Genomic DNA, 12,500 nt, shown 5'->3' with positions numbered 1-12,500 from the left:
TATATATATATATATATATGTATGCATGAAGGTAGATAGAGAGGATGATGTTAGAATGAAAATTTGAAATAGAGTAATAGGATTTAGGATGTGTGAGTAAAAGCGTTTTTATTACTCTAGATGAAGATCACCATTTAAGAAATAATATCGTCATACACGTAACGTAAAGAGTTGAGGGGATTTAGAAATGGCGGTGTAAATATTGCACGTACTTATCATTGAAATATTGGCATGAGAAATATCATAATTATATTTATTTAAAAAGGAGCTGCACTAATTGCTTCTTTATCTTTTTATTTGGGGGGAGAGGTTAATCTTAAACCTCAGTAAAAGTACTTACAACAGTCAGGAAAAGAAAAGTAGATACTCTTTTCTGTTCGATAAAGTTGCATCCGGTTATTACGTTGACTCCCTTTACTGAATATGTGGTTTCAGTTGATAAACAGAAAACGAAGTGAGCAGATTACGCAAGAAGAGATTTATATACGACGAAGTTCCTCACCTTTGCTCTGTGCGCAAAGACTCCCAGTATAAGTAGAAATAATCATTAGCTTTCACATTGGAAGTAGATTCTCGATCGACCATTTGCCTCTCAGCTGAATTAAGTCGTCTGAGTAGCAAGACCAGTCAATGATGGAAAAGTGTCTTCAATAACCCATCTGAATGAAATCGCCTGACGACGGACAGAAGGATACTATTAAATTTTTACTCTGCAATGGAGTGGACTACCGTGCGAGGTCAGTTGCGAATTTAGTCGAATTGCCAAAGTGAAAAGTTTTAGTCTAAATCGGATTTGTGTCTTCCGGGGAGGCGCGCACGCAGGCTGCTGGATTTGCTGTGTTGCATAGCGCTGCAACATCCATGACGGGAATGGCAAAGACGGTTTGATGCGGTAGGCTCGGCGGTTCCATGAAATTCAGGTTCGAATTCGCGTGCAATCACGTGCATTTGGACGTGCAATTACCACCACAAACCGTTGTCATTTCTCTAGAATTGGAGGCATCTCGATTTTAAGGGTGTCCTAGTTAAGTCTATCGCAGATAGTATAATCTTAGGTAAGTCTCTCCCATACACTCCATTTTCTGGTATAACGATTTTATTCAGGTGAGACCAAACCTACTAACTCTCTGGTGATGAAGTGAAATTTCTATCACTGAAATTGGGGTATGTATGAATATTAACATTCACGACACATCTCTGTAGAAACTACAGAATTGTTCATACCACGATCGATGTATACTGGTGGCGAATATGTACACGTACACACACGTTCTTACAAAGGATTACAAAGGATTACAAAGGCGGATCATGCCGACAAGAGACCTTTTGGTCCATATCTATGTCGGATGCGAAAAAATCATAATAATGATAAAATAATAAATAAAAACTATAATAATGTAAATAACAAATAGAATACATAAATAAATGCATAAGTATAGTTAAATAATAAACAAACAAGTAAATAGTAAATAACAATAGATTGACATATAACTTATGATAAATGAAAATCAAATATAAATGATAACAAAACAAAAACAAATAATATAAAATAAATTGTAATCATTACAACATCTTGCTTAGGTGTTTATCTAAATGATTCTTAAAGCTTCGAACTGAACTACATTGCACTACCTGTGCAAGAAGTTTATTCCATTCATTGACTACACGGTTGGCAAAGTTGTTTCTACTTACTTCCAAATTGAATCTATTTCCGGACAGTTTGAGACCATTGTTTCTTGTCTGATTCTCATTCAATGTGAAAATGTTGTCACTTTTGATGTTGTCAATTTCCTTTAGAATCTTAAAGACCTGTATCAAGTCACCTCTGAGTCTACGTTTTTTTAGGGAAAACAGATTCATATGTTTTATTCGATTTTCGTATGATTTATTTTTGATATTTGGAATCAGTTTTGTGGCAGTCTGTCAATATCTTTAATGAGATTCGGTGACCATACGGAAACAGCATATTCCAAATGTGGACGAACTTACGATTTATATAGCTTGTTGAGTGATGGACTTTTGAAATCAAAAGATCGCGCAATCAGTCCTAGAATCTTATTTGCTTTCTCAGAGGCTGAAATACACTGGTTGGATGATTTGAGGTCGTTACTGATAATTACGCCGAGATCTTTTTCACTATCCACTTTTGTTAACGATTTTCCAAATAACTTGTAATGGTACTTACTGTTATTTTTACCTATGTGCCTTACCTTGCATTTACTTGTGTTAAATTTCATTAGCCACTTTTCAGACCATTGCTGTAATTTATCTAAATCTTCTTGAATATCTAATTGGTTTAAGTGGTCATTTGCCATTCCGCACAGTTTTGTATCATCAGCAAATTTGGAAACAGTAGATTTTAGTCCATGGTCTATATCATTTATATATACTATGAATAGAAGTGGCACAAGAACGGAACCCTGAGGAACTCCACTTGTAACATTTTTCCATCTAGACGTTTTTCCATTTAAAACAACTCTGTTTTCAACCATTCAACCAATTACTAGTCCAACCTAATAGGCTACCACTTATTCCGTGTATACACATAGGCTCGTTCACGCATACACACACAGTCACTCGCACACACCTCTCATGGCGCTGTGGTTAGAGCTCTGGCCTGCCACTACGGAGGTCCGGGTTCGACTCTCGCCCGGGGCTGAAATAATATCAGTATCGCAGCGCTGAGGGGTGTTACTCCAACTCTCGTGGGCGGGGAGTTGTGTGTGTGTGTGTGTGTGCAAGGTCATAGCATTACCCATAGATCGGACCTACGAGCTCTGAGCTCTCTTCCAGGAGGGAAATAGCTGTCGATCACGAGTCCAACACGTGATCCAAAGACCAAGTGAATACATACACACACACACACACACACACACACACACACACACACACACACACACACACACACACACACACACACACACACACACACACACACACACACACACACACACACACACACACACATATATATATATATATATATATATATATAAACATTGTGTGTGTGTGTGTGTGTGTGTGTGTGTGTGTGTGTGTGTGTGTGTGTGTGTGTGTGTGTGTGTGTGTGTGTGTGTGTGTGTGTGTGTGTGTGTGTTTGTGTGTGTGTGTGTGTGTGCGTGTGTGTGTGAGTGTATGTATGTGTGTGTGTGTGTATGTGTGTGAGTGTGTGTGTGTGTGTGTGTGTGTGTGTGTGTGTGTGTGTGTGTGTGTGTGTGTGTGTGTGTGTGTGTGTGTGTGTGTGTGTGTGTGTGTGTGTGTGTGTGTATGTGTGATTCACCTTGGTCTTTGAATCACGTGTTGGACTCGTAATCGACAGCTTTTTCCCTCCTGGAAGAGAGCTCATAGCTTGTATGACCGATCTATGGGTAATGCTATGACCTTACACGCACACACACTCACCTTAACTCCTCGTCCACGAGAGTTGGAGTAACGACTCGAAGAGCAGCGATGCTGAAATATTTCATCCCTGGGCAGTATTTGAACCAGGTACTGCTGGCACCCCCGTAGTGACAGTCTGAGACTCTACCAACCGCGCCACCGAGTGTGTGTGTGTGTGTGTGTGTGTGTGTGTGTGTGTGTGTGTGTGTGTGTGTGTGTGTGTGTGTGTGTGTGTGTGTGTGTGTGTGTGTGTGTGTGTTTACATGTTTTTTTTTAGTTTTGCACCGACGGATCCGAGGATACACTTTACTGCTTTATAATAATGAATGAACCTTTCCGCTTATAACCTGAAATATTGATTTTTCTATCTCAGATAGTGACGGTGTGATAGTCTAATAAATTCATATTTGTCATGCATGTTCATAGACGCGGAGATTCGTCATTGATTTCCTATACACATTCACCGCGCTTAGTGAACGTTTACGGAGCCGAGGCAGTTGATGTCAGCATGGTTAGGATCTGGGTTTGTTGATTCCTGAGTGTCGGTGTGAGTGACAAACTGCGCTGCGTGCAGCCATGCACAATGCTTAGGCCCTGGCCGATCACTGGCGAAAGTGCATTTGGAAAAAGGGTAATTACGTGGGTAAATATACTCATTGGCTAAGATATCCGCTCGTTTTAATGGTGCCATCCCCTGTTCGTAGCTTTTTAATTTTTTAAATTACGAGTAATGAAATATATAGGTGGCATTACTTTTGGAACTACCCTCGTATGTATGTATGTATATATATATATATATATATATATATATATATATATATATATATATATATATATATAAATATATATATATATATATATATATATATATGTATGTATATACATATGTGTGTGTGTGTGTGTATAGACGCAAAAACTATGCAGTTTACACAGCAATGCAAATATTAGTTCTGCCCACACTTTTTTGTTGCTAATGGTATGTATAACCCACGGCGTCAGTATATTTCCAATTTATGTATTCATCTGTTCATCTCTTCATTTTTTTTTCTATTTACTTATCTATTCGTTTATTTATTTACTTATTTTCTATTTGATTATATATTTATCTTTATTTCTTTATTTATTTGTTTATATTTTTCGTATGTTTTTGTTTTTTGTGGTATTTTTACGTTTTTTCTACTAAAATCTGGTACCCCACCTAAAATCCATGTTCCGTCACAATCAACTGTAGTCCCTATTTCCTAACAATAAGATTACTAATATGATATTTCGTTAGTTCTGATTTTTCATTTTATTTGTTTATTTATTCATTATTTTTTTCTATTTTTTTTTTTTTTTTATAAATTTTGAATGTTTTGCTATGGTTCGGATGATGGTGTCATTCATTTGATGTCATTCGCCGTAATACAAGGTTCGGAAACTAATTCAGTTCATCTCTAGTGATATGGATAATCGGTTTTGTTCAGCTGAGCTGAGATCCCTAAACGAAATTATCTAACCCAGTCATGTGCGGAATTTTGTATCAGGTTAATATAATCACCTGGTATTAATTGGGATGAAACTCCTAAATTTGAGACAGACATAAACATATATAATCTTCACAAATTCGCGCTTAGTATTACCCTTTAGTTGAGTCGTCTGGCTTTAGTTAAAATAAAAGCCTCGAAGTGCAATACGGCATGGATGGGTTTATCAGGTCCTTAAGAACTATAGCAGTTATGACAGATCTTTATGATTACCTGAAGCTGCCAATTCTGCCCGACCCATCAAGTCCCAACACACTCGCCATCAGCCCTCAGCCCGCCCTTCCAGTATTCCTTCCAGTTCACCTTTTAACACGTTGACACACTTATGAGGGTCTTTTCTTGTTAAAGACAGGCGAGTTTATGCAGCTAAAAGAGAGAATCCTACCCTAAACGGCTTTTTGTTTGATCAAGACATATTTTAGGTCAACTTCCCTCTTTAAGTGTATAAAACTGATCCTTATTAAAAAAAAAAAAAGTAAATCGTGTCACCATACCTGAAGGTGTCTTGTTTTAATTACGTCTGCCTGGCCTTCAGCTTAACTGAATCAGTCTAATGCTAAGCTGAATCAATTAATAACTTTCCTCCTGACTGATTAGGAAACGAGCATGTCAGTTCTCTTTTTATTGATATCAGATGTTTTTATCTGATAGTAGCGATGGCTTAGCTCCAAATGATCAAGGACATAGGCAATTGTTGAAAGAAATACCAAGGCACGATATTATTTTAATTGCGAATGTAAGAGGTTTACTTGCACCGTTTTGATAGGACTACCATCCGGATAGAAGCGCTGGAGAATTACAGTCCATAACAACAATAATACCCAGGAGTACATACCACGTACATAGCACGGAACTTACATTCATCAACTGCTCTGCTCTACACAATGCAAACATGAGAGCAAGAGTTCTTAAAAATATTATCCTTGAGATAATTTTGGTATGGTTGCCGAACGCCTTGGTGCGGTGGGTCTCCTGAAAAAAAAAAAAAACAGAGGCAAAAGACGGCTGACGAGTTGAATGATCGCATAATTAGAAACACAAGGTGTCTCTAAACCTGTAATTAGTTGGAAAACCAAAAACTCATCTCCTCGGGTTCATTAGGACCAAATCTACCTTATTAACACTTTGCAATCTTCACTAAAATCTCTTTCCGTCTCTTTTACAGTTCCGCCACAGGAAGCTAGGATCTTGGGCACGGCCGAGTCCCTGTCTGAGGGAGAGAAGTACGAACTCGTCTGCGAAGCGTCTGGATCGCGGCCGGCGGCATCAATCACATGGTACAAGAACGGAATCCTCATGACTGACACGATGGATCAGGTAAGGGGGGAGTAATAGAAGGAGGAGGAGGAGGAGGAAGAGGAAGAAGTGGGGGGAGGAGAAAGAAAAAAATAGGAAATAAAGAGGATAATGATTCTCCAACTGATGGTAATAATGATAACTATCAGGATGACCAGGAGGAGAAAGACGAAAAAAATTATGAGGAAGAAAAAGAAATGTTAAGGAGTGTTAGAAGAAATTGAAAATTGAAAGGATTAACTGGAGGTGGCTTGGTGGAGGTAACTGTGGATGAAAGTGGAGGAGACGAAGGGGACGGTGGAGGAGGAGGTAGAGTTGTTGTTGTTGTCATTCCCTAGCTTGTCTGACGGAGCAGTCCTGTCTCCCTGATGAACACCACGTCTGGAAAGGGATTTTCATAGAAGTCATTTATAGAGTGTATATTGTGTTGCTTGCGTCCGTGATTGAGTACAGTGCAGATTTCCATAACGTGGTGTATAGTATGGAGGTGAAGTGATGCATCCTGGACAGGTACCTGCGATGCGGTCGTCCAATTTTTTCTGGTAGCTATAACGGCCGGATGGTGGCCACACCACAGTCTGGCTGGGCGGACTGTCCTTTCGGGGAGAGAGAATTCAGAGGGATGGGTATCAGGGAAAACTAGAATGCAGCAACGTATTTTCTTTCAATTTGTTGATGGAACAATGAGTGATATGATTACGGATATGCTTATGGAGGTTGGTGTCTAGTGGTTGTGGAGAAGGAGAGTATATATGTGTGATATAAGTATATGGGTGTTGATCTGATGTTTATTAGAATGTGTGGGTGTTCTATTATGTAGTGTAGCGGGTGTGCAATGTTTGTGGAGGCTACAGCAAATGTTTGTGTGCCTCTCATGTCAAGCTGATCCTTGACTTTTAGGACTTTCGTCTCATGGTGTAAATGGTCTGTAGTTGTTCTATTTATGCATCCTGTAATTGTCTTTAGGACTTCGTTTTGTATGGTCTGTAGGGTGTTGTTGTGTGTCTTAGTGAGATTAGGGGGCCACGCATTATTTGTGTGTTCTGCTGTCTAGTTGTTGAGAAGTGTGGATGTAGATTTGGTTGGAACTATTTTAAGTCTGTGAAAGGTTTGTAGTCTAGATCTGTGGGGAAGTCTTTCTTACATCAAATGATGCGTCGGTCGTCAGGGTGAGAGGACTTGTCTTGTAAAATTATTTATGAGTGCGTTTGTTTGTTGTCTGTTTGAGGGTAGGTTGACTGTTGTTGTGGTTATTACTGTGTTATTGTTGGATAGTGTAATGCTTTTGAGTGTCTTGTACAGATTTTTATTTGTATTTTTTTTTTATTCATTTATTCATTTATTTATTTATTTATTTATTTTGTGATTAGGTATGTTGACAAATGTTTGCCAATTTAGTGTCTTTTTCCATGTATTTAGTTGTTGATCTCAGTGTTTAGCGTTCATATTTGGCATGTTATGTTCTGAGGAATAGGTGTTGGGGTATTGTGTTTAAATGTGTTGCGTTATCTGATGAGGCCCTGAATTTCTGGTGTGAAGTTTGGGTTGTGTGATTTTCTGTTGCCTCTGGGATGCATTTCTTGTCTGCCTTTTATATGTTTGTATTGAAGGTGTGCGCAACAGCGTCTATGTCTGTGACTGGTGTATTGTCTTACATTTTAAATTATTGTTCTGTCTCCTCAATGAAAATTTCCTAGTCTGCTCTCTTGTAACTGCTGTATGTGTATCGGTGGCCAACGGGGATGTGTCGTGTTTTAGTGGTGGTGATGATGACTGGAGGGTAGTCAGACCCGAGGAACGAGACGCTTCAACAACAGGGCTTGTTGATGTTGATGTTATTAAAGGTTTTTACTGTTGTAGTCGTTGTTAAAGTTTTTGTTGTCGTCGTCGTCGTTGTTGTTGTTGTATTACTGTTGTTGTTGGTGGTGGTGGCGATAGTGATGCTGATTGTGGTTTAAGGTATGATGGTGGTGATGGTGGCTGCGTTGACTATGGTGGTTTTGGTAATAATTACTTATGGAGAATAAGGAGTATACGAAAAAGAGAGAAAATACGTTGTAGGACAATGTGAGAAGTAAATTATGGAATATTTCTCTTGGAGTGAGTGGAGGGATCAGCAAAGGAGAAAAGGTGAAGAGAGAAGGAAGGGGTAATAGAGATAAGAGCTGAAAAGGCATGTGAGAACGAGATAAGAGAGAAAGAGAGAGCGAATGAGCGAGAGAGATAAATAGATAAATAGATAGATAGAGAGATAGAAAAAGAGAGAGAGAGAGAGAGAGAGAGAGAGAGAGAGAGAGAGACAGAGAGAGAGAGAGAGAGAGAGAGAGAGAGAGAGAGAGAGAGTGTTGAGATAGATAAATAGATAGATAGATAGATAGACAGACAGACAGATAGATAGATAGATAGATAGATAGATAGATAGATAGATAGATAGAGAGAGAGAGAGAGAGAGAGAGAGAGAGAGAGAGAGAGAGAGAGAGAGAGAGAGAGAGAGAGAGAGAATGAGAGATATATAGAGAGAACTATAAATAACAAAGAAAGAGAACAAATGGAAATATAATGGAATGGAGGGGAAGGCGGAGAAGGTTTAGAAACAGACGAATGGGAAATGTATGCAATTGTGTTATATACATATACATATATATATATATATATATATATATATATGTATATATATATGTATTTACATATGTATACATTGTATATACATATATATATATATATGTATATATATATATATATATATATATATATATATACATATACATATACATATACATATACATATACATAAACATATACATATACATATACATATACATATACATATACATATACATATACATATACATATACATATACATATACATATAATATACATATACATATACACATACACATACACATACACATACATATACATATACTGTACATATACATATGCATATGCATATACATATACATATACATATACATATACATATACATATACATATACATACAGATGCAGATGCAGATACAGATACAGGTACAGGCACAGATACAGATACAGATACATATACATATACAGATACATATATAGATATAGATATAGATATAGACATAGATATAGATATAGATATAGATATAGATAAAGATATATATATAGCTATAGATATAGATATAGATATAGATATAGATATAGATATAGATATAGATATATCCCCGACATGGTCGAGAAGGGAAGATTATTGAATTGAAACACTCTGGGTGGCCAGTTCGACAGCCGAAGCCTCAGCAGGGGAACGAATGACATCGGAGAAGAACGAGGAAACGTATAAAAACGTATATGAACGGAGATGTGTGGGTACGGATTGACAACATTATCACAACCAAGATGTCAAGAGAACGTATTATGATAAGGAGATGAAGGATAAGGATGAGGAGGATGAGGGAGAGCGTGTGAAGGCGGAGAAGAAAATGTGAAGACAAAAAAGAACTTTTGGAACCGAAAAAGGAGATAAATTCGGACACTTACTCAGAGAAGAGAAAGGAGAAAGGGTCGGAAGTATATTAAGGGGCTACGGGGGAAAGGTGAATTACTGTGGGGAAGGTTGTATTGAGGAACAGTATGCGGCAATGCTGTTGCCATGTGTAAAGAGTTTAGCATAGGTTGTTTTCCTTTCTCATTTCTCTCTCTCTCTCTCTCTCTCTCTCTCTCTCTCTCTCTCTCTCTCTCTCTCTCTCTCTCTCTCTCTCTCTGTCTCTCTCTCTCTCTCTCTCTCTCTCTCTCTTTCTCTCTCTCTCTCTCTCTCTCTCAATCTCTCTCTCTCTCTCTCCCCCTTGCACTCCCCTTTGTTTTTTCAGTGTATCTGTAGATTTACATGCGTGTGTATACCTTTGTAGGGTTGTCCCTCTTTGTCTGCCAGCCCGCCTTTGTATTTGTCCCCCCCCACCTCTCTATGACTTGGAAATACTTTCCAAAAAATACCAGAAAGTTTTAAGTAGAGTTTCGAGAGGAGTATCTAAGTGTCAAAGTTTTTTTTTTTTCACCCGCTCGAAACAACAGTTGTGGACATAACCCAAAAAGGAATGAAAGACATAATTCATTTGAGATATGTAGCTGAAAGAAATATCGTTTCTGAGGAGAGGAGGGGATTTAATCGTTTTTTGAAACACGTAAATAAAAAGAAATCTCTAGTAACTTGTGAAGGACAGTGACATTTGTTTGTTTCTCTTCGTTCAATTTTCCTGTGAGGCCGACATGATAAACGTAATCGAACTTTTGATATTCCTTTTATTTTATTTCTTTTACAAAATGTATATATGTTTTAGCGTATCGATGTTCAAATACACTTAGGATTTAGCGCATTATACCCATGTTACACTTTATTAGTTTTTCTTCAGTTGGGACCATTAAAGGCACAAACAAGGGGTGGTTTTGCAAGACTAGATTCAAAAACAATTATTTCCTCTCCACGTCTTCAAAACCCATCAGTATCCTTATCTATGGACGCACGATCCCAAACAGCTGGCGCTCTTACACTTTATTCGTTTTTCTTCAGTTGGGACCATTAAAGGTACAAGCAAGGGGTGGTTTTGCAAGACTAGATTCAAAAACAATTATTTCCACTCCACGTCTTCAAAACCCATCAGTATCCTTATCTATGGACGCACGATCCCAAACAGCTGGCGCTCTTACACTTTATTCGTTTTTCTTCAGTTGGGACCATTAAAGGTACAAACAAGGGGTGGTTTTGCAAGACTAGATTAAAAAACAATTATTTCCACACCACGTCTTCAAAACCCTTCAGTATCCTTATCTATGGACGCACGATCCCAAACAGCTGGCGCTCTTTTCTCAAGACCGAGTCAAATATTCCTCATTTTTGTATTTTCCCCACCTTTTAACATGAAGAGAGCTGACAGCCAGCCACTGACCCCTTCTTTCTCTTACTATAATTATGTGACATGGAAGAATTCCCAAATTAATTCAATACAAATAACAATACAATGTTTCTTATCAGAAATATCAATGATAGAACCCGAGGATCCTTCCTCCCGTAAAGGACTGTGGATTGACTATGTGATCCTAAGCACCGGTTAATTATTATTTTGGCTAATTTCAAGATATCTTAGTTTAGATGGGAGGCTTGGGGATAAATGTGTTAAGGTCACCATCATTAACTCACGATGCTATTCAGAGATCTTATTATACAGAACGAAAACTCGTTCCTTTCATAACAGGAACTTTAGGCATGAATGGAGTAAGACTTTCTTAAGGAACCCATCTGTACCCGTGTTGCACTCCACAAATTTTGTTCCAACTAACGCCTGACCATTTCTTTCCTGGTTGAGACGGAAGCCCGGGCATCATTGTGTTAAGAAAAGAGTGATGGATGTGTAATGAAAATGGTTTTATACGTTTAAGAAAAGGGTTCCCTTCGTCAACCCAGAGAACTACAATGAGGAAGATAAGTTCCTCGATGCTTTTATAGCATGTATTTTTTGTTAAAAGGACTCGAATTTCTTTATGGTTGAAAAGATCCTGTCAGTTAAAGCCTAGGAAACAGAAGTAAGAAATTCTGTTCATCCGTGACAATTTACTACGACAATTTCCTATATCTTCATTACTGAGTGCTAAGACTGTACATCATAGGGTGTCGAAGAAGTGTTGCTTTCTTAGGTGTACAAAGAAGTTCGTATTCAACTGAATGAAAAAAGACATAATATGATACAAGGTTTTCTAGAGTTATTTGATATATTTCTAATTTATCAATCCCCAGAAGCCTCTCTTAATCTTGATAAAATTATTTTACATTGGTCACGACTACAACTGCATTGAATGGGCTGAGTGCCGAGGTATACTGGTTTTATGTGGTCGATGGAGGTTCATTCTGGCCTGCTGGAGATAGAGGATGCAGAGGGTTTTTGTCCTTCCGTTCAAGGACAAGATGGGGGCCAGTGTAGGGACGGTTGAGCGGTGTGTATGAGCGTTCGTCCTCAGGAAGACGTGCGTCGAGGTTTGGAGGGGTTTTGGGAGGTATTCCTTGACCTCTCGGTGATGTGTCAACAGGCATGGGGCGAATTTGCCGACGGTTCGTGGTAACTGCTGCAGGCTATCGGGAAACCCCTTGAAGGGAAGAATTCTGCGGGTACAATAAGGGGTTGACAGAGGACCATCTCTGCTGGAGACATGTTGAGGTCGTCCTTAATGGTTGTCCGGAGGTCAAGTAGTATCCATGGTAGTTGGGGCAGCCAGGAGCCGTTGTTGCAACATGCCATAAGAGATGCGTTGAATGACTGGTGGGGTCGGTC

At 38.5% G+C, this 12,500-nt stretch overlaps 1 protein-coding gene across 4 annotated transcripts in view; it reads left to right on the top strand.

Moving 5' to 3' along the window:
- The window catches only part of LOC143040258 (neural cell adhesion molecule 1-A-like), a 307,262-nt gene that overhangs the window by 189,613 nt on the left and 105,149 nt on the right, over positions 1-12,500 (top strand). For all 4 annotated transcript variants that reach the window (XM_076211024.1, XM_076211022.1, XM_076211026.1 and 1 more), the window contains exon 3: positions 6,073-6,224. In XM_076211024.1, coding sequence (XP_076067139.1) covers positions 6,073-6,224 — 152 coding nt within the window. The remainder of the gene's footprint in view (positions 1-6,072; positions 6,225-12,500) is intronic.

This window comes from Oratosquilla oratoria, chromosome 28, assembly GCF_046742065.1.
Source record: "Oratosquilla oratoria isolate Oo_2021 chromosome 28, ASM4674206v1, whole genome shotgun sequence".
NCBI lineage: Eukaryota > Metazoa > Arthropoda > Malacostraca > Stomatopoda > Squillidae > Oratosquilla > Oratosquilla oratoria.
The sequence above is the reverse complement of the archived record's forward strand: the minus strand, read 5'-3'. Positions and strand labels throughout refer to the sequence as shown.